General features: G+C 30.9%; 2 protein-coding genes across 2 annotated transcripts in view; both read left to right on the plus strand.

The window, feature by feature from the left end:
• The window catches only part of LOC126694474 (serine/threonine-protein phosphatase PP-X isozyme 2), an 85,419-nt gene that overhangs the window by 7,019 nt on the left and 51,872 nt on the right, over nucleotides 1–26,528 (plus strand). The gene's annotated exons all lie outside the window — the stretch shown is intronic.
• LOC126694480 (V-type proton ATPase subunit e1) lies at nucleotides 22,423–25,408 on the plus strand. The gene is made up of 4 exons (XM_050390757.1): nucleotides 22,423–22,588; nucleotides 22,693–22,807; nucleotides 24,459–24,506; nucleotides 25,044–25,408. Exons 2-4 carry the CDS (start codon nucleotides 22,710–22,712, stop codon nucleotides 25,108–25,110), a joined length of 213 nt encoding a protein of 70 aa, XP_050246714.1. The 5' UTR covers nucleotides 22,423–22,588; nucleotides 22,693–22,709; the 3' UTR covers nucleotides 25,111–25,408.

A 26,528-nucleotide genomic window follows, 5' to 3' on the forward strand; every position in this document is an offset into this window, starting at 1 on the left:
TTGAATATAGAAAAAAAAAAAAAACACTTATTTTTATATTTAGTAGTGTTTGGTAAGTTATTTTGAATACATAATTTGAATATAAAATATATTATACCCAAGTTTGGTTAGCATTTTTTTTTTAAAATAACTTTTTTCACTTACACACATCACATCACTAAAATAAGAGTAATTTTGTGTCTTCACAATATTTATGAATATACCATTATATTCATATTCATACAAAACGAAAACTTAGAAAAATTGTATTCATTTTTTGTATTCAAATTCAACTTTTACAATATTGAAAATAAAAACTGAATACAAATGCTAAAACCAAATCAGTTTTTTTAGTGGTAGGACCCACTAAAATATGAAAATAAAAACAAAAAACGGTGTTTTTTTCAGCAAACCAAACATGTCCTAAGCACCTGGATATTCATGGAAGCATGTGGTAAATAGTTAGGTTCAAATCGATGGACTATGGTAGTAATGCATGTCAACTCATTATGAAAAGCCTTCACATTCTATGTGCTCACACGGTCACACTTTAGCCTTTAGTTTGTGTAAAGTAAATTGCTTTTAATCCATTATAATGGCCTAAATGGGTCATTTTGGTCAGCTTTGTTCAACTATAATATATTGCATCTTATATATTCAAGGATTTGAGGCTTAGTTTATAAACTCTTAGTTTAGCCAATAAAAAAACTCTTATAAGTTGGGACCGGACTAGGTGAATCAATTTCTAGTATTGGGAATTTAAATTGAAACTTGTTTATTATATTCTTACAATCTTTGAAATAAGAAAATATGACTACAATCACATGAGAAAGAGTCTTTTTTAATATTTATAAGCAACTATGATATTGAAAACCTATCCTCAATCTATATAATATTGTCCTAAGATTAGGCTTGTACTCCACAGTTACTGACCTATTTGTTGACAAAAATTATAAACAATTGTAAACCACCTAATTCATTTTCTTTTGAAGCCGGTCTGAATTACCACCTTATATTCTTACTACTCTAGAGTTTGGAATATGGGTGCATCTAAGGCCGGTGGCAAAGTTTTGTTGCCCACAAACGGCAAGCTACACGGAGGAGCCAGAATTATTGGCGTGGGAATGCGTTAAATGGTGTAGGACCCCAATGTTTGTGTGTGTCTCAACTCTAAAGAATTTGCTTAAACAAAAACCATTGACGATTCAAGTTGTGCTTTGTTGCTATGTTCTACTTCTAACTCCTCGTTTTTATTTCATATTGTAAAGCAAATGTGAAAAGATACTGCCGCAAAGAGGTTGGGGCAGGGACCAATATCTTTACTGAACTTTGCGTTATCTCACATGGCTTTAATTAGGAAAAAAAAAAAAAAAAACATTGCTTTAACGTAACAAATCTCTTTATCCGATGTCATATATATGAAAAAGATTTGCAAATCTCTCACACGTGAGAAAAATATAAATTTAGGGTTTGTTGAGCATCTGTTTATTTTGTTGAAATTAAAAACTTTTTGTTGAAAATATTGTAAATAAAAATAAAAGTTAACTGAAATAGTACAGTAAGACCCATAAAAAGTATCAAAAAATGCATGGAGCCCATAAATAGTAGCAAAAATAAGCTGAATAGTAATAAATCTCTTTATTCAATCTCGAATGAAAAAGATTTACAAATCTCCCCATGTGAAAAAAATATAAATTTAGAATAGATCGAACGATATTACTTTTCTTTTGCTTTAGATGCGCAATGTCTTTCTTAAATTTGATCTTCTTTCTGGGATAAATAATTAAATTAATAACCCATAAAATCTTTTGTTTTCTTTTCTGAATTTATCACCAATTGAATCATGTTTCTTTATAGACTTTTTTAACATATTTGAGGTGAACTTTAAGTTAAGAATCACGGATATGGACATGGGTACAAGTATAGACACGGATACGAGTACGATATAGTGACACAAGCAATTTTTGAAAAATTATAACATAAATTGTTAATACGACACCAGTATGACATTAGTACAACACAAATACGGCACCATAAATATAGTATCCATGCTTCTTAGATTTTAAGTAGACATTCAAACGATAACTATTTACTAGAATTCTTTTACGTATACATTGTGTAGAAAATGAAGTGATTGCACTCATTGTAGATCCATGTAAAAAAATAAAAATAAAAAATTGGTATAAATCTAGAAAAATGTTTCTCATGGTAAAAAATATAACTTTATATTTCACGCAAATGTATAAGAAAGCCATAAACGAAGGCGGAAGGCCATAATTGTATATAAACCCCAACGATCCTCAATAATTACTCAAATGTCTACTTCAAGTCACATAAAATTTTCTGCCTTTTTTTTTTTTTTTTAAGTCACATCAAATGTTGATCATCTTATATTTTTCCTTCTTTGCTGTCTGCAGGTTCCGTCGGTTTTTCAACATCGGAGAAAGAGAGAGAATATTTTAAAGGAAAATCTATTTAAAAACTAGAGCCTTTCAATTTTCAACTCCTTTCTTTTTCTCTTCGTTTCTTCCAAAATCGATTCAAAGTTTAACAATTCTCACAATATAATAGGTCAATTTGTATCTTTAATTTGCTCTAAAAAAAACAGGCTCAATAGGTACTTAACCTACATGCATACGTCCCTCCTTGCGTCATTGTGTCACAAAACGATAGGAAACTGTCCCAAAAGTTTGACATTAAACCAATATCAACACGGGCTTACAGGACCATATTGTCTGTAAACAGCAATGAATCTGGGATTGAGTTTGGGTGGTATTCAACCACGTGCAATTACTTCCATACGATTCAATACCTACCTAATCAGTAATCACAATTCTTGAATTTGTATCTCTAATCATTATCTCTCTTTATGGTGATATTCTTTCTTGAGCAACGTGTTACCTTACGTTTAATTAATAAATTTTTAATTGGATCTCATGAATCTCAGGTGGACTAACTAGTAACCACCAACATCATCAATACTAGTAATTTAGGGTAAAAATATTATTTTCATCCTTAAATTTTTATAAAAATTCATTTTTGTCAATGAACTTTATAAAACATTTTACTTTACATTTTTTCATCTATATCGGTTAGTTTATATCTTATGTGGCTTAACAGAATGATGATATAATATTTGACTTGGACCAAATTATTTTATTCAAAAAATTAGAGACACGTGGCAAAGAGTTATTGACACATATAAATTAAATATTGAGTGAAGTGGCATTCTTACAAACTGAAGTGCCATTTTTATAATAAAAAAGAAAAAATCCAGCTCATATTTATGTTGAGAATTTATTAGGATTTAAAATAAAAAATTTAAACACCAAAACATTAAAATAATAATAATTAATTAATTAATTAATTATAAAAATTAAAAATTAAAATAAATTAAAATAAATAAATAAAAACCAATTCAAGCTATCCTTCTCCAGCAACGTCGGACGTTCAACCAAAACTTCCCATATCTTTCATTCATTTTCTATGTTTTGATGGTTTTTTTCGTTTGTAGCATTAGCTTCTTTTATTTTATGATTAGGTTTTGGATCTTTAGGGTGTTTTATATTGTGAGGCATGAACATAGACGGGATTTTCTCTATTTTTTGAGAAAACACCAGATCTTCTTCCTTGTCATTGTCATCATCTCCTTCTTCGTCTCTAGTGCTCTCCTTCTTCTTACTATAGTGCTTGTCATCATTGCAAGATAGGATGAATACTTGGATGGATCAAAATGATGAGGACATGGGTGGGTGGTAGATTCTAGAAAATAGAGCTTGAATCAGTGCCAAGTGCCGACATTAAGAGATGGGAGGGGTTAAATTTGGGATTTACTTTAAATCTTGATAAATTTTTAAATTAAAATCTGAACTATTAGTTTTTTTTTTTTTTTAAATTAATCCATGTGTACCAAAGACTCTGACATCTATCCATAATTTTATAAATAAAATAATTTGATCAAAGTAGATACTACGTCATTACGAACAAAGTTTCTCTTCAAACTAGTTTGAAGAGAAATCCTACAAACTACTTATATATCATTATATCGAGTGTGAATTTTGAAAATTTAGTCGTTGGATTACATGTGTTTCTTATATCCTTTATGCTTGTAAAATTTCAAAAATATCAAAAATCAATTGTTATGTCATCAAAAAAATGTTAAAATTTCAAGTTTTTGTAATCTAAAATTGTGTGTAAAAAATAAATTGAATGATCGAATAGTAACTAACAACCGATTTGAATGAAATTTGATATACATGTTAAGAGGATAAGGAACATAAAATTTAACGGTTCGATTTTCAAAATTCACAACCAAAAAAGAGATATATGGGAAGTTTGAAGAGTTTCTCTCCAAACTAATTTGGGAATAAACTATGTTCCGTCATCACTCTATTAGGCCATATAGTGACAAAAAGATGAAAAGTATAATGTTTTGTAAAGTTTATGAATGAAAAATGAACTTTTATAAAAGTTTAGGGACGAAAATAATGTTTTACCCAATAATTTATCACCCCAGCAGTTGTGAATTTTTTTTGGCTTTGAGATTTGTGTTCATTTAGAAACAACCTATTTATTTTATTTTAAAAAAAAAACAACCTATTTATTTTATTTTATTTTTAAAAACAACCTATTTATTTTTTTTATTATTAAAAATGTGTTAAAATATACTTGTAATTAAAAAAAATTAAAAAACTGTATATAAAAAGTAGAAAGTTAGCTTATAAGCTAGTCCCAATCAGAAAAGCTATCTTACAAGTTGTTATAGACATAGTTGTCAAATCGTTAATTGATTTTTAATTTTTTTATATCATGTATTGTATCGAATTGTGTATCGTAAGATACACAAACACCTAACAAAATTATAAAATAATTATAGATATACATATATAAAAGGTATATTCATTATAAATTCAAAATATATTCAACTAATGACCAATTTAATCATTACTTATGTAATAAAATTTAACAAAGCTAATTAAAAAAATCAAATTAACTTATGTTTATAACATGCACATTCAAATTTATTAAACTCATAAGTAATACATGATATATGAAACAAAATAATAATATCTTTTCGTCATCTTGGCTAATCAACTCCATCTAAGTCAATGTTATCATCATATTCAGCATCTTGCAAAATTATTTTTTCATAGACATTTTCTTTATTATTATCAACATTTAATTTTTTTTTGGTTTTTTTATTCTAATAATTTTTTCTTTATATTTTTTCTTGGCATTCTAGCTTTTTAGACTCAAAATTATAATAACAAAATAAAAAATAATTATATTTTCATTTAATACATTATTAATAGCATTAAGTGCGGACAGTGTTAGCTGCATCCCATCGATTTCGGGAAGGCTAAAACTGCCGAACAAAGTTAGGGGTGTCAATGGAGGCCGTGGCAGCCCTAACTTTTCAAAAATTCCCTTAACATTAGGTCTAAAATTCCCTTAATATTATTATTATATTTGTGTAATGCACGGCTTGATAAAAAAATTATATATAATTTTTTAAAAATATTTTTTTTTTGATAATATAATTAAATTTAATAACAAATAACATAGTAAAAATATTTTAAAAATTATGGCAATTAAGTTTTAAATTTCTAAAAGCTCTTAGTAGTAAAATTGTAAGTTTTATATTATGGCAAGTTTTATATATGGCAATTAAAAATCTTTCCATTATACTTGCTAACATGTAGAGTAGTAGAAGTGCTAACCATATATAAATTTCTTGCATATATAACCAAAAACAAATTCCATAAATTACAAAAATATAAGTATTTAGAGTTTCTAAACTGCAATGTAAATATAAAAGTTTACCTATAAGTTATTTCAATGTTGCCATAAGTGAGGAAATAATCAACATAATCAATTAAGAACACCAAATCAAAGATGAATTGCATTATCTAAAATTTTTTATTAAAAAAAAATGATAGAATATAAGCTATAATTGAACTACGTTAGTATCTAGACCTTCTAGGGTACCACACTCAAAATTTTAGATATGTAAATACACACTTGTAAGGTTGTAGGTAGAAGAAGAGAAGGATAGAGGTTGTAGGGAGAAGATTAGAGAAAAAGAATTGTATTATAGGTATTCATTATGGATTATTTGAGATATATATATATTGTTAGTTGAATAGAATTTTATAAAAGACTTTTTTCAAGTGTACTACGTTGCTGTTAGGTTGCTGTTTTCTTTTTACATGTAGTATAAATATATATATATATATATATATTTTGCTATTTTCTTTTTACGTGTAGGATATAATTATCGGAGAAGAAGATAAGAAAATAAAATTATACCTAGTTTTTTTTACAAAATCTAAAATGTGTAGTTGTGTACTACTTCTCAAAAAAAAAATATATAAAACATGTATTAAAAATTTGTTAGATTTTAATATATAAGAATATATATACTAATATATTAATCATTAATTATCATTCTATTATAATTAAAAAAAATGTGTACTACTTCCTCTTAAAACGTGTGCTTTTGTTTTTGTTATTAAACATTAGGGTCTAAGATTTTTTTTGTTGCTGTTTTTTTAATTAATATTTTTTTCAACTTATATATTATAATTAGGAAATGGTTAAATGAAGAATTTGGATTATAATCAAATTATGATTTTTATCAACTTAGAAATTATAGGAAAAGAAAAATTATATCTATTTTTACTAAATTTAATAAAATTTCTGCAATTATAACTATTTCTTAAATAATCTAAATCTAAAACTTGTAAGATTAACGTGAAGATTTCTTTGTTGCTGTTTTTTTTTAACTAAAATTTTTTTCAACTTATATATTATAATTAGAAAAGGATTAGATGAAGAATTTGGATTATAATAAAATTAATATTTTTATCAACTTGGAAATTATAATTGACCCCCCCCCCAGCAACATCTTTAGCCTCTTTTAAAAAATAAAAAATAATAAAATAATAATAATAAAAAGCCCAAATAACATCCTAATTACAAAAATTAAACAACCGGCATATGTAAGATCAAACATTTACCAAAAATTTACCAAACCCATCAGATACATTTAGTCAAAATTGTTCCAAAATTTCAAAAAAAAGAAAAGCCCTGAATTAGTGCTGGTCCGATCACTTTAAAGAGTAAATAAAGTAATTAGAGTAGAGACTAGAATAGTTAAATAAAGTTCGTTACTGGTTGCTAATGGTTGGTTGAACATTTGATTATCATTGCTTTTATCTAATAATGATTGATGACTTGCTGAATATTTGATAAAGTTAGATGAAAATTTGTCTTTAGTTTAGCATCTTTACATTAAAGACAATAAGAACATTGTTTGACATAAATAATTAACTTAGCAATAGTAATTAAACTTAACAACAATCTTAATCTTAGCAACAATTGACTTTGAATTTTTTTTATTTTCTAGTATTCTTTTTTACCTAGCAACTATAATTAATTTGAGCAACAACATAAATGTATTGTAATGCGTTAAAAAAAAATTATTTTATATTTATTATTTTGTTCATATTTTGTTAATACTAAATAGGTGTTATTTTAGATTTTTATGAATTTCTTTTGTTCCTTCTTTACCCCCTCAATTGAAAATCTGGCTTGATGGCGGCTATGCCAAGGTTCAACGGGTTAGTTCTTTACACACAATACATGCACATAGACTTTAGCTTGATTTGCATGTGATGATATATACAACTTGCATCCATGCATGTGTCGTCATTTGAAGCATGAAAGCATGAATATTTTTATGTGACTATAGCACATATAATTGGGATACAGGGAGCCAGGATTTTAGCTTAGGGGAGGCAGGATTCAAAGTCATTATTAGAAATGAAATTAATCTAAAAAATATTAATTGATAATAATAACAAAATTAATGTGGTAAAAATGTGATTAGTGTTACTAAACAAAATAATAAAAAATTATATGAATTATTTTTTTATGATTGTGATACATCATCTTATAAGACTAATGTACTAAAATTTGTAATATTGGTAATTTTACTCAACAAGAAATGTGATATAAATAGTGAGGAAAAAAAAAACAAAAAACAAAACAAAACACTGGTCGATGGGTTAAACCGTGGAAAGAGATGTAACCTACTTTAAAAGAATAGAATAGTCAAGTTGGTGAAAAAGTCATAAGCTTTGATACGTGAGGCAAGTTTTTTTTCCTTTTTTATGTTGGGTGTCAGGGCCTGTTTGTCTGGGGTGGCAGTTTTTTATTTTGTTTTTTCACAATGTTAGGTAGCCAACTTCTTAGAACAGAGGCAACTAAAGGATTTTTTGGGATGAGTCAGGGGGCAGCTTCCCGCCCCCCGCGGGGCTCCGCCCCTGGATACAGTCATTTGCATATAAATGGGAAGCTTCAATTATCACTTACAAATTAATCCTTATCAGTAACGTAGTCACGTCAATCATTTTGCTTTTTAGTTAACTGTGTGTACAGGTTAATTATTATTGAAATATATATATATATATATACACACAGAGAGATCTTTACTTCTTTTGGTATTTTCAGTTGTATATATTATCTTGGACATAAAGCAATGAAGGTGAAACACAAACACGTAACTGCATGCTATAATTAATGGAAAAATTTTTTTATTTTTTTTTATTTCATATATGTTTAGTGTTATTTTACTTCAATCTACTATGTGACAACTGAATAAACTATTGATATGTAATTTTGATCACATGACTTTTTTAATAATTATGTGATTTGTTTAAATAATAAACATAGATAGTGTTATAGTTTTCTTCATTATTGGTTGGAAAAATTAACTCTGAATGTATTTGAAGCCAATAATTAATAATATTTCAAGAATTTTGTAACTCAATTTGTTTTTTTTTTTTTTTTTTGTATTTTTAACTAATTCATTCACTATTCAACAAGTTCTCATCGACTTTTATATATATATTTGTTTGTTTAATAAAGCTTCCGCGTTCATTGTAAAAACCTTTAAAAAATAAACAAAAGCAAAACAAAGAAAATCAATGTATGCCGACATAACTTCACCGACAACATGACTGAAAATCAAACTCACATAGTTTACACCAGAAGTCAACAAGAAACGAAAAAAGTATGAACTTTTGACGTTATGTGACGCAGAACGTAAAAGGATAAGTGGATATATAATAAAAAAATTTGCAAAATATCCATGTTACCTGTGAGCCTACTGTCAATCATGAATGGTATTGAATTGAATCTATTGATGCACACTGTTTATAGTTATTCTTCTTCCCTTCAAGATTTTTCACGATAAATAGCTCAGCAGCTAATGTTGATTTTTGTTACCATATTTTAGACATAATTAATGACTATGTCTATACCTATTCCAGCTACGCAAAAATAAAAAAGACTATACCTAGTATGAGTGGTATCACATATATAGATCGACAAGAAACGAAAAAAGTATGAACTTTTGATGTCATGTCTGACGCAGAACGTAAAAGGATAAGTGGATATATAATATAAATAATAATAATAATAATAATAATTGCAAAATATCCATGTTACCTGTGAGCCCACTGTCAATCATATATGGTATTGAATTGAATCTATTGATGCACACTGTTTATAGTTATTCTTCTTCCCTTCAAGATTTTTCACGCGGAAACGCAAAAAATGAGGAATCCAAACCGCATCTTAGTTTAAAAAATTCGAACAATCTGGATTATTTTTAACTTTTTTTTAATAGGAATTAGGAAGTTTCGTGTGTATTTGAGTACAACTTGTTCAGGACAGCTCTAAACATTTTGGGACCTCAGGCGATAACTAAAATTAGGCATTTTTTATATTTATGTATTAATTAAGTTAATATTTATTTAATATTTTTATATTATAATATATTTCATTTAAAATATATTTTTCTTGTCTTTTAAGATGCAAATTAACTAATTAAATTTTTGGGATAACTAATTAAATTTTTGGGATAATTACAGTAAACACACATGTGATATGGCCCGTTTTCACTTTGCCTACCTGTGGTATAAAACTTTATACTTTATCCACCTGAACTTCAATCCGTTACCCATCTCTATTAAAACCAGGGGTAAAAATGTATTTTTCTTCACTGTTATGTCTCTCTCTTCTAAAAACAAAAAATAACATTAAAAACTCAAACAAACAAGATCAAAGAGGGGGTTTCGTACCCATTTCAGATTTTTATATCTCAACCTTTCAATCAAACCCCTTTATCAAACCAAAACTTAATTCACAATCCAACACAAGAAAACCCTCTGAAAATTGCAAATCAAACCCAACAATATAATCCCTGAGTTTAGGAACTGCACATGACAATGTCCCATATTTCTTCTTCATGTCCGAATTCTGACTCTCCACATGCTTCAAAACAAGATTCAAAGTCCTTTTGCTCTCATTCACCTTCGTTAATGTCTCCCATCAAATCCTTGTGTTGTGATTCACCTCGGCCAATGTCTCCAACCCAATCCTTGTGTTGTGATTCACCTCGCCCAAAGTCTCCAACCCCATCGTTGTGTTGTGATTTACCTCGGCCAAAGTATCCAACCCAATCCTTGTGTTCTAATTCACCCCGTCAAAGTCTTCAACCCAATCTTGTGTTCTGACTCACCAATGTCAATGTCTCCAACCCATTTCTTGTGCCCTGTACTATCAAATTAACTTGACAAGACTTTTCAATAGCCCTGTTCAACTTGGATAGCTTGTTCAAATAAGAAAAGGCTTTGACACAATAGTTCCAATTCCGACGCTTGATTTTGGAGCACTTGAGAACCAGCTCCTTGCCCTTCTCCATTTGTTCCACCAAGCTCTGTGTTTCCTTTACTGGGAAATTAAGAGCATGGCTTAATTCTTCTATTTCTCAAACCATTGTCGTGTGCGGTTCCTAAACTCTAAAAACATGTGTTGCTGTCTTTGTCCCTGTATAGAGACACAAAACCCTCCAAGCTCTTTCAAAAAAATTCAAACCCTAACTTTTTGATTCATGGTATGTTATGTTTTGGTTGTAAAAGTTGTTTTCTAACAGAAAAGCCAAAGGTGGGTAACGAATGAGTAACAAATTGAAGTTTAGGTAGGCAAAGTGTAAAGTTTTAAACTATAGATAGACAAAGTGAAAACAAGCCAAACTACAGGTGAGTTTACTGTAATTATCCCTAAATTTTTCTATTCAAGTTCTTCTAATATCTCATTTTCAATCAATAATATAGCTAATCCAATTAATCTTTCTTGGGACATTGTCGACCTTAGCTAGATATGATTTTATTAATTTTAATTTTGAAAAACTTTTTTATGTAGAAGCAACAATAACATGTATTGTTCATAAAATTCTATAAGCAATACATGTATTTGAAAATGAATCTAACATTTTTATATAATTTAGTATGTTAATTGGAGTATATACTTTTATTTGTAAAATTTCTATTAAAACTTTTAACTCTGAAAATAAATCTAAACCATCAATATCATAACAAACATCATGTTTGAGAAGAGATTCAAGTTTATACAGTATTTTTGCAAAGTATCATCATCTAGTGATTTCAATTTGGTGAAGTTAAATAGAAAACCAAAAATATCTTCACATATTTGAAATTGTTCAAACCTATTCTCAATTGAATTAATTGCTTTATCTACTATATATAAAAAATAATCTACATTTCTCACGAAATATAAGTTCTATTTCCATTTTAGATGCCATTTTTTTAGATGAATTCATGGCAAATGTAAATCCATTTTCTCTATATATCCTTTGAAATAAGAAATGAGATTTTTTAATTGATCTACAGCCACATAAGTCTTATTGACTTATCTAATAAGACTCCACCCCAAAGTTTTGAATTCCATTACAGAGGCCGTTCTAGATTGGCCTTGGGAACGAAATATTCCGATACTGGTATGTACCGGTGCACTATTTCTAAGTTATGGGCCGAATATATATATATATATATATATATATGAGTAATTAATAAAAAATATTGTTATTAATTTTTACTATAATACTAGTTAGGGCAGCACATGCAAGGCACGTGCTTGCCATGGAATAAGAGTAGTGTTTAAGGTCAATTTTAAATTTTATTTATATCACAAAACAAAGATATAAATCATTTGATTTTTAAAATACATAGAGATTTACATTAATCAAAATAGACAGTAATTTTAAGAATTTTGGTAATTATGTCATAAAAAGTTAATCTCATTCATATAAAAAATTTGATCACACACAAAGTTAGGGTAGCTATTTAATATATAAATATCTATTTTACTATAATAGCTTTTTTTTAGTACCTATTTACTAAAGGCAATATATCCACTCAATAAAAACTTCTGAGAATGATAATGAATATCATTATCTTCAAATAATGAGCAACTAAGTTTTGCTAAGGAAAAAAAAAAAAAAAAGATAACAAAAGACATTTGTCATTGTATTTTCCATTAGATAATTTATAAGGTTCGAAAATTTAAACCTAGAAGATCAATGTTCTTTAGATAACAAATAAAATACCTTATATTATTATTCCAACTTTCCAAGCATTACTACCTTCTAAAACTCAAAGTACGTGAATAAAATTTTTGGGATTTTAAAATTTAGTAGGAGTATTTTAAACGTTACACAATAAAATATTTTAAGAATCTTAAGCTTTCATTAGGGTTTAACTAAAAGAATCACAATATGACATATTTGCTATTTTTCAAAATATTAAGAGAAAAATTGCTTGATTTTAATGTTAAAGGAGGAATTGTAAACAACCCCAAACATAAAGGACGAAAAGTGTTTTTATCCTAAGTTTTTTTTTTTTTTTTTGGTAAAACTATTTGTTTTAACTAAAAATAGTGCGTAAAGAAAAAAAAAATGCAAAAAGTCAACCCAAAAACATTGTATGTGAAATAGTGAATTTTGGCTCAACAACATTGACTAAACCAATAAAAAATTCCTAGAAACACAACAAAATGGCACAACATTTTTATAATACCTTTATAATTTTGTTATATTTTATTTTGACCTATAAAGAATTGATAACTCAGCAGTTTTGAAAATATTGTGACGACAACAAGATGTCTTAACATTTTTACAAAAGAAATGTTATATCCACGACACTTTCATAACAAATTATAAGTAGTAGATTGTTATTGGTGTGCAAAATGGTAATTTCATTAGCAAGTTTAAATTAAAACCAATTAAACATTTACCACCTATGGTTTGTTATGAAAGTGTTGCGAAAAATGTTGTGGATGTAGCACTTTTTTTTGCACAATAACTTTATTTTTATTTGTGGTTTGTTCCAATATGATATTTTATTTTATTTTGACCTATAAGAAATTAACAACTCAACAATTGTGAAAATACTGTGTCAATTTGTTGTGTTAATATTTTATTATTTTGTGAAACATTGCGAATTGAACAAACCAAAAATAATGTAGCAAAACTACTGTAGCTTTACGCATTAAAAAAAAAAAAAAAGTGATCGATGAAACAATGCAAGTTGAAAAACCAAAAATACTGTAGCTTCGAGGCATTTGCTCTTTTTTATATATATTGATAATATAATATAAAACAAAATAAAGACAAATTGGTGTACTTGAGAAGAAAAAAAATTCATCTCACCAGATTGGCCAAATGCCTTGAATAAGTATAAAAAGTTTTTTACTAGTATTAGAATAAGTCCAAAAACTTGACTAAACCAAATTTCATTCATATAAGAATTTTGATTACACAAAGTTAGGGTAGCTATTTAACATATAAATATCTATTTTACTATAATAGTTTTTTAGTACCTATTTGCTAAAGGCAATATATCCACTCAATAAAAACTTCTAAGAATAATAACGAATATCATCATCTTCCAACAATAAGCAACTGAGTTTTGCTAAGGAAAAAAAAAAAAAGACAACAAAAGGCATGTGTCATTGAATTTTCTATTAGATAAATCATAAGTTTCGAAAATTTAAATCTAAAAAATCAATGTTCTTTAGATAACAAATAAAACACCTTATATGATCATTTCAACTTTCCAACCATTACTACCATCTAAAACTCAAAATACATGAAGAAAAATTTTGGAATATTAAAATTTAGTTGGAGTATTTTAGACATTACACAATAAAATATATTAAGAATCATAAGTTTTTATTATGATTTAACTGAGAGAATCACAATATGACATATTTGCTCTTTTCCAAAATATTAAGGGAAATTTTGCTTGATTTTAAAGTTAGAGGAGGAATTGTAAAATATCTCAAACATAAAGGATGAAAAGTGTTTTTATCCTAAGTTTTTTTTTTTTTTTTTGGTAAAACTATGTGTTTTACTTAAAATGATGCATAAAGAAAAAAAAAATCAAAAAGCCAACTCAAGAAAATTGTATGTGAAACAGTGAATTTTGGCTCAACAACGTTAGCTAAACCAATAAAAAATTTCTAGAAACAACAAAATGGCACAACATTTTTATAATACCTTTATAATTTTGTTATATTTTATTTTGACCTATAAAGAATTAATTGCTCAGTAGTTTTGAAAGTGTTATGACAACAACAAGATGTCTTAACATTTTCACAAAAGAAATGTTATGTCCACGACATTTTCATAACAAATTATAAGTAGTAAGTTGTTACAGGTTGTTATTGGTGAGCAAAAAAGTTATTTCATTAGCAAGTTTAAATTAGAATTGTGGGGCCCAATAATTTGTGGCCCTGGCCCATTTATTCATTGGGGCCCAAGGCCCGAGCCGAGGAAGGTTATAGCCCAGGATCGGTAATACAAGTACAAAATAGTTTGGGGTCACAGCCGAGGACGATTCAGTCCTCGGCATGTCTGAGGTCTCACTGGAAGGAAGGGCAAAAATAGTATAGGAACAGTTTGGAAAAAATCTAAAATATCTAGGTCAATAGAGAAGGATACGCTGGAAAGTCTAACGACCAGTAAAAGCTGCCCTTACTACCATTCAATACTCTGCACCTGACAGAGTCATACTCTCCAGCTTTTACAACCACCCCCAACCACTCTGGATATGGGCTGATGGGACAAGTATCAGTCTTGGAAAAATCGATCCTACACATGGACGAAGGATAAGGAACACATGCTAGTATAAAAGGAAAAGTAAGCAATCCAGAGTGGAGGCTAGGAAAAATGGCCAAAAACTAGAGCCTCCCAGCCCGCCTCTAGGAGAAAGACTCCCAGGGCGAACACGATTTAAATCATGTATGAACACCACGAAAAACCCACCGTCTAGTGACTAAGGCCTAGCCTTTCAAACTCACGCTCTATAAATGATATTATTTGGGCCTTTTTACGTGCGAACCCAATATTGTTATGGGTCGTTACAAATTGTGTCCTTACAATTGGCGCCGTCTATGGGAAGGGCTTGTGTTTTGGCACAGGCAATGGGTTGAGACAATCTTTCACATCATTTTCAGTAGTCGGATATAGTATTTTAGAGTAAAATCCCACTAGGGGCTACGTTTCTTCACCAGGGGTTGCGCTTTGTAGCGTCAGCAACACGGATGGTTCTAGGGGCTTGGCCGAGGAGCTAGTCCCCTTAAACCAAGGTCCCACACCATAGCCGGGGGGATAATTCCCCCAATTATCAAAATCAAGTTTTGGACAGAATCAAGGTATTGCATGGTTCTCGGACTCAAACCTATGGGGAAACCAACTACTTATCAAAATCAAGTTTTGGACAGAACCAAGGTATTGCATGGTCCTCGGACTCAAACCTATGGGGAAACCAACTACTTATCAAAATTAAGTTTTGGACAGAACCAAGGTATTGCATGGTCCTCGGACTCAAACCTATGGGGAAACCAACTACTTATCAAAATCAAGTTTTGGACAGAACCAAGGTATTGCATGGTCCTCGGACTCAAACCTATGGGGAAACCAACTACTTATCAAAATCAAGTTTTGGACAGAACCAAGGTATTGCACGGTCCTCGGACCCAAACCTATGGGGAAACCAACTACTTTTCAAAATCAAGTTTTGGACAGAACCAAGGTATTGCATGGTCCTCGGACTCAAACCTATGGGGAAACCAACTACCTATCAAAATCAAGTTTTGAACAGAACAAACCTATGGGGAAACCAACTACCTATCAAAATCAAGTTTTGAACAGAATCAAGGTATTGCATGGTCCTCGGACTCAAACCTATGGGGAAACCAACTACTTATCAAAATCAAGTTTTAGACAGAATCAAAGTATTACATGGTCCTCAGTCCCAAACCTATGGGGAAACCAACTACTTATCAAAATCAAGTTTTGGACAGAACCAAGGTATTGCATGGTCCTCGAACCCAAACCTATGGGGAAACCAACTACTTATCAAAATCAAGTTTTGGACAGAACCAAGGTATTGCATGGTCCTCGGACTCAAACCTATGGGGAAACCAACTACTTATCAAAATCAAGTTTTGGACAGAACTAAGGTATTGCATGGTCCTCGGACTTAAACCTATGGGGAAACCAACTATTTATCAAAATCAAGTTTTGGACAGAACCAAGGTATTGCATGGTCCTTGGACTCAAACCTATGGAAAGGTCGGCTACTTAATAAAAATTCTAAGTTGCTCAATCCTCGGATCAAATACCAGAAGAGGTTAAAGCTATGAAAGTTATTAGGAAGATGGTGAAACACCTTATTACTCAGCAACCTGTAGGGGCTGTTCATTTTTGGGTTATATGTCTTCGGATGATTACCTCCTACACCGCACCGAGCATTCAGCTGTCATCTCGGCTATTTTGGGGTAAGTGTTGTTTTCTCAGGTCGGCATTATTATGCCAAACAACTCTATTAAGTTCATAATAATATCTTTTCCTTAGCAAGGGTTTTTGACCCTAAGTGTCATTTGTTCAAGTTGGTATTATTGTGCCGAACAGCACTCGTAAGTTCATGATAACGTCTTTTTTCTTGGTAAGGGATTTCGGCCCTAAGTATTGTGTTCTCAGGTCGGCGATATTGTGCCAGACAGCCCTAATAAGCTCATCATAACATCTTTTCCTTTTCTTCTTAATAAGGATTTCAGCTCTAAGTATCATTTGTTCGATTCAGTATTATTAAATCGGATAAGTTTCAGTAAGCACAGAGTAAGATCTTTTTATTAACTGGGATTTTGGCCCTAAGCATCGTTCAAAGTATAGAAATAAAAGAGAGGTCGCAAAGTAGCCCGTCTATTTACGACATATCCATTCCAAAAAGAAGAGATAGAACATACGAAATAAAGTAATGATAATTTTTATTAATATAAAGGGGTATTACAGTGCACAAAGAAGGGCTTAAACAAGCCTATATAGAAAACTAGTTACAAAAACAATATATAAAAAAAATAAAAAATAAATAAAAATAAAAATAAAAAACAACAACAACAACAAGCGAACAGCCAGAAATCTCTTTAAGCTCTGCTCCTAAGTCTTTCCAAATTCTGTCCCATTAGCATCCATATTGAGAGGATGACCTTCCTTGGTGGGAGAGGAGAAGAAGAGGAAGAAGGAAAAACACCAGGATGGATCTGGTGGTGGAAAGAAGAAGAAAAAGAGGCAAAAGGAGGCGCCAGTGAAGGAAGAGAGGAAGAAGCAGGGATACTTTGTCCCTGCGTCAGTCCTAACTCCTAACACACTGGTGCCATGTTAGCTATGCTCATAAGAGAGCGGCTGGTACTGATAATGGGTGACCCCAGCTCAGTCGCGCCAAAAGTTTGACGCGACGAGCCCCTGCTTCGAATTTTGTCTGAAAGGAGGGTAAGAAGGATCTTGAGTCTCTGCCATCCCTGCCCTGATCGAGCCATTTTGAGCTTCATAAGAACATGGTATTTCTAGGAAGGGTGTGGTTCCTTCATTACTTACTCCTATCTCGAACGTATCACAAATTAAGGTGTAACTAGCGGTTAAAGTAAACTCTGGAGGAGGCTAATTGTTTCAAATTTCAGAAGGATTAAAAGGGTCTCTGTACAAGAGAAATAACCTCTTGCTTTTCTTCTTATATGAAGGGCAAAACGGAAGGTATATAATCTGCCTAGATTTCCAAGAAAGTCTGTGAACGAGAATATACCCGTTCCACTTCCCCACACCGTCAATAACCGTCGAATTTAAATGGTCTCGTAAAGGGAAATCATTAAAGGCGTGCTTTGGATAATCAAACGGCAGCAACGCATTGTGAATGAATTTATAGGAATGTCTCGTAGCCTGGTATGTTTCCTGAGTAGATGAAGAGACACCAACATTAATAAAGGACCAAGTTAAACGAGTCGTGATAAAAGCTTGACATTACCAAAATCCTCCTCTCCAACCAAGAGGTCGGACAGCATGATTTTGAGGGGCTATTGTGGGGTCCAATAATTTGTGGCCCTGGCCCATTTATTCATTGGGGCCCAAGGCCCGAGCCGAGGAAGGTTATAGCCCAGGATCAGTAATACAAGTACAAAATAGTCTGGGGTCACAGCCGAGGACGATTCAGTCCTTGGCATGTCCGAGGTCTCACTGGAAGGAAGGGTAAAAACGGTATAGGAACAGTTTGGAAAAAATCTAAAATATCTAGGTCAATAGAGAAGGATACGCTGGAAAGTCTAACGACCAGGGAAAGCTGCCCTTACTGCCATTCAATACTCTGCACCTGACAGAGCCATACTCTCTAGCTTTTACAACCACCCCCAACCACTCTGGATATGGGCTGATGGGACAAGTATCAGTCTTGGAAAAATCGATCCTACACATAGACGAAGGATAAGGAACACATGCTAGTATAAAAGGAAAAGTAAGCAATCTAGAGCGGAGGCTGGAAAAAATGGCCAAAAACCAGAGCCTCCCAACCCGCCTCCAGGAGAAAGACTCCCAGGGCGAACACGATTTAAATCATGTATGAACACCACGAAAAACCCACCGTCTGGTGACTAAGGCCTAGCCTTTCAAACCCACGCTCTATAAATGATATTGTTTGGGCCTTTTAACGTGCGAACCCAATATTGTTATAGGTCGTCACAAATTGTGTCCTTACAAGAACCAATAACAATTTACCACCTATGGTTTGTTATTAAAGTGTTGTGAAAAATGTTGTGGATATAACACTTGTTTTGCACAATAACTTTATTTTTAGTTGTGGTTGATTCTATTATGATATTTTACTATTTTATTTTGACCTATAAGAAATTAACACCTCAACAATTGTGAAAATATTGTGCCAATTTATTGTGTTAATATTTTATTATTTTTTGAAACATTGAGAATTGAACAAACCAAAAATAATATAGCAAAACTAATGTAGCTTTATGCATTAAAAAAAAAAAAAGCGACCGGTGAAACAGTGCAAGTTGAACAAACCAAAAATACTGTAGCTGCAAGGCATTTGCTTTTTTTATATACAGATAATATAATATAAAACAAAACAAAAACAAATTGGTGTACATGAGAAGAAAAAAAATCCATCTCACCAGTTTGGCCAAATGCCTTAAATAAGTATGAAAGGTTTTTTAGTAGCATTAGAATGGGTACAAAAACTTGACTAAACCAAAACACTATTCCTAAGCCTATTGACTCTTTTTATATAGTTAATAGAGATAAATTATATAGATTAATGAATATAATGTTTTAATTATATATAATAAAAAAAATAGTGTTTCAAATATTCAAAATAAGTGGTTAGATTTATTTTTTGGGTAAATTCCAATAAACTACCTTAAGGTTTGGGCTAATACCAACAAGATCCAAAACTTTTAAAAAATGACCAAGTTGGTCCCCTTGACATAATTTGGTTCCTAAACAGCGTTTAGGCCCATTACTCATTCTTAACCGTTCTTCTCCCTCTCCTCACTTAGAATCTCTCTTCTTTACCGAATGTTTATGTTCATGCTAACATTTTTGAGTTGTGAGTTCTATTCAAAATGATTAGACAAACATGTACACTTAGCCATATAAAACCTAAAACCCCCAAAAATCACTTATCACAAAGCATATATACATATCCATAATCATTCATAAGCCAACAAAAACACCATATTATAACAATTTTGAGACAAAACCCAAATTGTGTAATGGGTGTAAACGCCGTTTAGGGACCAAATTGTGTCTAGGAACCAACTTGGTCACTTTTGAAAAGTTCTAGACTTTGTTGGTATTAGTCCAAACCTCAGGGTAGTTTATTGGAATTATCCTTTAATAAAAAAAAAAAAAAAAAAAAAAAAAAAAAAAAAAGAAATTTGGTTATTCAGCAAATAAAATTACCTTATTAGAACCTTCCTTTCAAATCATTTTTTTCATTCCCAAGCTTCTACCCATGTGGCCACCTCTGCTCCTCAACTTTCTCATTGCATTTATTATCTCATACATTTATTTATTACTTTTTTAGGGTTTAGTAAGTTTACAATGCTTCTTTCTTCTCAGTTTTTCAAACTCTCAACTTTGTCTTCATCTCTCTTCTCAATTCTTCTTTCTTTAGAGGTTAAGGATGATATTTTTGGGATAATTGATTTTGTTTAGACCAAAAAAAATTTTGGGGTACCAATGTTTACAAAGATGTTCTAAATTTTTTGTTCTTTTGTCACTAGGATATATCAGATTTTTTGAAATTTCATCTAAAACTTTTTTTTTTTTTCTACTACCCTTCTTTTTCAAAATTTTGAGGGCCCCTTCCACTTGGGGGCCTTAGGGCCGGCCCTGAACTTGTTTTTGGTAACTTATTTATGCAAGACAAAAGGCAAAAAATTAGTTTTTTATTTTTTTCAAAAACCTAAAAGTTGAATATTTGAAATAAAATTGAGAGAAAAGGCTAAAAGTTGAAAGTTGTAGCCCTCTTGGAGGGTGCCGGTAGTGTCACTAGATCAAAAGCTTTGGCCAAATAAAATCTAAAATCTATTGCATATGATATGAGCATATCATTAATCATTATTGATTTCAATCACCCTCATATCAAACGTGGTCATCATCAAGTTCTGGTTTTCATGGGTTTTATTTTGGCCCAAATAGGTTAGATCTATTAGCAACTTAAATTAACATCATTTGACCCATTGTCATTTGCATTCTCGGGTCAGGTCTATTATAGCACTCAAATGGGTTTAGGTTCCTACATTGGGCCTATCAGTACAGGTCCATTGCATTCTTGCAGTTGTGTAGCCGTTGAAATTGTTAGTTATAATTGGTGAAAGTTTTTTTTTTTTTTTTTTTTTTTTTTTTTAATGTAATTGGTGAAAATTGTTGAGGCAGGATCAATTACATTCATTATGTCAATTTGTAAACTTTGTACTAGAATTTGTAATGATTTTAATATTTTTCTTACTTTAAAATGACTTAACTACTAATACTATTTTTATGTGCACTGACGTGATATGCTAATTATTGTATTAGCATGTTAATAAAGAGAAAAATATCTAAATAATTGTAAACATATTTTCACCACTTATCTAAGAAAACTAGAAATTAATAAAATATAAACAAAGAAATTAAAATTAATTTTTATAAAGTATTAAACATAATTGCATGAAGAAAAAATTAATTTCAAATTTGACATTGTAATGTAACAAAGAATAAAATAATCGAACTATAAATTATTAATATAAAAATAAATAATAATTGATAAAGTAAAATAATATAGATACACTTATACAAAAGATACCATATGTCTATACATTTGCAGATGTGCCTCTAGTTCTGTATAAATAGATTTATGTTAACAGCCTTAAAAAAAAAAGATAGATTTCCATTAATGTATAAAAAATCTTATGATTGTGCTTGAAAATTTGAATTTGAACTAAGATTTTAAATCAATATATATTTTAAATGCTTTCATTTTAAATCCATTAATTTTAAATATCATTTTGAATCCAAATATTTTAAAGGGTTAAAATCCTTTGTGGATTTGTCAATTGAAATTCTTGATCTTTTAAAACTATCCAAACATAATATTTAGATTTTAATCACTTAAATGCAAATACACATGCGCAAATCCTGCTATCCAAATGCACCAATACTAAATATAGTCTTCGACATTTTCCTATATTTAATAATATAAGGAAAAAAAATTGTCAAAGGAAAACTATTTTTTGACTTTCCTTGTTTAGTTTGACGTGAGTTAGAGTTATTTTTCACTAAATAAAGAAAGTCAAAAGATAATTTTCCAACTCATTTTAAAGTTGCTAATAAACATAATAAAAAAGGATAGTTTTCTAAAAAATATTTTTTGGAAAGTGATTTATTTTCTAGAATTTTTTTTTTTTTTTTTTTTGAAAAAATGCCACAAACATCCATGGTATATCATCTTCCCTACCTCTTTAATTTCTCTCCTCTGCGTTTTCTTTCGTAACAAACAGAAGAAAATCAAAATATTCCTTTATATTTTCAATCCTCTCTAAAAATCTCCCCCAACCAAACAAGGGGATAAGACTCATGCTAAAACTAAGCCCAACTTGGCAGTGCCTTGGGTCACCTCGGCCCAATCAAATCTGTACTTTCTGCACCCAAAAGAATTTGGGCCAAAATTTCAGAATCGGCCCAATTTCATTTCCCATTCATCTAGTTCCTTCTCCTCCGTAATGTTTATCTACACGAAGTTTCAGTGCTGAGATCTCTTAAAGAAAATATTTTCCCTTTCGTTTTTTTTCACATTTTCTCGTCAACCAAACAGGCCCCTTAGATTCTCCATTTCGTGAGATCTCGCATTCGGTTCGTTTTTTTCTAAGTTCAATTTTTGAGCTTTATTCAAACCCTAATATCCCAATTCAAATTCCCCAAATTTTAATATTGTTTGGGTTCTCTTTACATTGCAGATCGAAGAGAAATCGACATGGGGTTCTTGGTGACAACCCTAATTTTCGTAGTGATTGGGATCATTGCGTCGATTTGCACCAGAATTTGCTGCAATAGAGGACCCTCTACTAATTTGTACATTTCACAAAACCCAATTTTTTTTTTCTCATTTATTTATGTTTTTGGGTTTATATGTGTGTGAATTTTATTAAAGTTGCTGCATTTGTTAATTCAAGATTGTATATAGTGCGTAACTGAAGCTTATTTACAGTAAGTAGCTCTAGATTCCATGATATATGTGGTGTTTGTCTAGGTTTTATGTGGTAATGATTTGGGCTTAAGATGCTTGGGGGATTTTGTTTTGTTGTGTCATGAAATATGGTGGTTCAGTTCACTGAGTGGGAAGTACTTAACAATCTCAACATCATCTTAGATGGGAGTATTTTAACAAGTAAGGAGTTCTTACTGTTGCAGAAGCCATTAATTTGAATGGCCATTACAAGTCAATATTCTTGTAGTTCAATGGCATTACCCAATTCTTCCTATTGTTTCGAACCTGAGTTCAAATCTACCCCTGCTTCCAACTTGTTAGTCCGTTGAGGATCTATAGGAAACTCCAAAATTTTGGGACTAAGGCTTGTTGTTCTTGTTGCTGTTGTTGTTGTAGTATGGTGATAGATTGTATATTGTCATATATTTTGAAGTTCATGAAATTCCCAATACCCTTTTTGAATTTCCTCACTTATATTGGTACATTTGTTTATTAAACGACATTTCCAATTAGCCCAACTGGCAAAGTCTCTAATGATTGAATAAGAGATCTAGGTTCAATCCCAGCGAATGGTGTAGTTCGAATATTAAGGACAATTAAACAGAACCTTAGTGGGTTTATATATATATATTTAGTTTTATTTTTTATTTTCCCCATTAAGATTTTGTAAACCTCTGAAATGGCTGTAGATGTCAAATTTTTTAGTTTTGTTCTTTTGGATATTGAGGAATGGGCTTGCATACTGGCTGATTGTGTGCCAGTTTTAGTTTCTTATTTAGTCTTCATAAAGTTTTGATGTTTCTAATGGATCCTCATACTGATTTCATTGTCAGTTAATCAATTTAAAAAAACTTTGACCCTTCAACTTTGGGTTGGGTATTATCCTTCTTTGCCAATTTACTCCACTTGGGAGTTGGGACCATCTTTGATTCCAAGTGATGATCATGTCACTCTCTTCCAAATAATACCACCACCAACCTTTTGCTTGTTCTTCCTTTCAGCTTCCTTACGTTAAGAAATTCATTTCTTTGTCATGATTATTCAATACTTTTGCTTTGAACAATGTCTGAAGATCTAATAGTAGTAACAACGACAAAGTCTTAGTCTTAAAATTTTTGGGTCAGTTAGTGAAGGTCTGATAGTTCAATTATTTTTCTGTATATTTATGATTTATGTGTATTTGAGTAGGAGCTCTTGTTGAGAAAGTCTTGTTTGTATTTTTTTTTTTTTTGGTGTTATTCTGTGTGTACTTTACTGCTTATTGATAAAATCTTGGCATCTCAAATTTTCTGCACTAGAAAGGTGCTAATGCATAGTAGGTGTGATTATGAAATGCTGGTTTGAGTAAATATAGTAATCAGACATCTCTAAGTTTGCGTGAAATGCTGAACCATCTATATGTTAGGCTTGTATGATTCTTGATACTTATAAAATTCTTGCATTTATCTGCTTTTCATAACCTTTTGTTCTTTTTGTAATCTGCAAAATATGCCTAATCTATTTTTCTCATTGCAGGTTCCATCTGACATTGGTTATTACAGCAACAGTCTGTTGTTGGATGATGTAAGTTCATGTTTAATTATGAAAACTGGAAGTTCATCTGATTTGATGTTTTATTTAAAATTCATTTTTAATATGTGCTCATCTTTAGGTTGGGACTTATATCCTTGTGTATTTAGCTAGTGCTACATGTATCTTTTATTATTTGTTGGTAATTACACATGCAGCTGGTGGGTCTTGAACCCAAGACCTTGCCCTTGACCTTGCTCTTGTGGGGGAGGAGGATTTAGGCAATGAGATCTCATCTGCATACATTTCATCTTTGGCAATTGTTTTTTCACTCCATAAAACCTATTGTCAAATCTAAGCACCATGTGTAGCCACTAAATTTGATCCAGTAGTTCTGCATGATTTTTCATAGGGCAAAGGTGCTCTAATTAAGATCCTATATATCACATACCTTTTCTAGTATTTTCTCGGCGGGGCTTAATTCTTATTTTAGAAATGTACGTGGTCTTGTCTGTATGGTTGTTTCTTCCTTTTCATACTGTGTATTGTTCTCTTTGCTGAAATTTCATATTGTATTCTTCTTTTCTTTAGGTGGGCGATAGTATATCTTGCACAGATGAAACCACTTATTGTCCCAATTCTCAGTGAAGGGGAATGAAGTTCTGCGTGGAATACCATACAGTGCATTATCAGTATAGCCAACAATATGGATTATGGATTGGCTAGCAGAGTATCTGATTTCGGTTTTGTGGATCATTCAGTAGTATTTTCTTGTGTATGTAATTCTTGTTGGAGCATCAACCTTGAATTGGTTTTACACTGTTGCTCAACATTACATGTGATAAAATTGTTGTATTTACCCTTCTTTCACTTCAGGAGTCATATTATCAGAGTGTAATCATAAAAATATGCAGTTTGGATGAAATAAGTGATGATAGAGTATTTCTCTTTTTTAATTGTATGGAGGCTATAAAGATAACCATCTCGTTATCCATGCTAATATGGACTAAGGGGCTGAGTTGGTATCTGCCTGTTAGTCCTTTTTCAAAATTAGTGTTGATATACAGATCATCAAACTATAGAGCAAAATCCAAATGAAAAAAGATGCTATAGTTTGAATAAGCTGGGACTTGTACAGCACTAATACGATGAAGGGGTGGGGCAGGAAAGGGATTGAGGGAGACATAGGAAAGAGGGGGAGACAAAGACAAGAAGACGTCCAGAATATGAAACTACATACAATGGAGGGTATTTACCTTTCTTTCACACTCTCATTGACCAGTGCTCTGTAAAGCTGGGGCCTCTATAATGAGAACCTTGAAACTTGATTGAGTTTCTGCCTATTTTTTTTTTTTTTTCAATTTCTTAACTCGTTAGCATGCTACTTTAGTATATTAGGGACAACTATTTTTACAACTCTTTTTACAACATATTAATATGATAAATAATTATTGAAGTAATATCATTTTTACATGCGTTTACTAATGACATCATATTTTTCTACAATTGTAAAAAAATTTGTTTCTACCTAGACTTATTATATGTTACGAACCTTTGATGTCTTTTAAGTTTTGAGTTTTAATCTCTACACAATGTTGAGATTAAGAATAAGAAGTGAAAAGGACAATTCCATTTTGTTGATTACACTTTGAGGCAGCTCCTATCATTTATAATAGTGGGATCATTCTAGGTTGCAATCCCTTAAATAAAAACAGCCATCAAGCATCCATCCCTCATCCTTGAGGCTTGAAAGCCAGCTTCACTTATTGCTTGCTCTAAGGCAGCAAACGAAACGCAACTTGCATATCATTACCCTTTCTTTTTTTATTTTTGGCCATTTTGAGGTAATTTAAGGAAAGATTTAGAATAGAATCGAGAAAAATGTGATCAACCTTAACCAATTTTGTTCAAGATCCATAGCCGACCCCAAACTAATGTTTTTTGGTTATGTTCACAAATGTGGAGAACTTAACATTGAAAAAACATGATAATGATAGATCACAAACAATATTTCAAATTTACAACTTATGCCCTTTTTTTTAGCTTTAAATTGAATCAATTCATTTTTTGTACTAT

The sequence above is a fragment of the Quercus robur genome, chromosome 8 (assembly GCF_932294415.1).
Source record: "Quercus robur chromosome 8, dhQueRobu3.1, whole genome shotgun sequence".
Classification (NCBI taxonomy): domain Eukaryota; kingdom Viridiplantae; phylum Streptophyta; class Magnoliopsida; order Fagales; family Fagaceae; genus Quercus; species Quercus robur.

What these genes read in the sequence shown, in the direction of transcription:
- LOC126694480 (XM_050390757.1), top strand. Translation starts at nt 22,710, where the DNA reads ATGGGGTTCTTGGTGACAACCCTAATTTTCGTAGTGATTGGGATCATT. An exon ending in AGAGGACCCTCTACTAATTT is followed by an intron (nt 22,808 to 24,458) that starts GTACATTTCACA and finishes TTCTCATTGCAG; the next exon opens with GTTCCATCTGACATTGGTTA. An exon ending in ACAGTCTGTTGTTGGATGAT is followed by an intron (nt 24,507 to 25,043) that starts GTAAGTTCATGT and finishes TCTTTTCTTTAG; the next exon opens with GTGGGCGATAGTATATCTTG.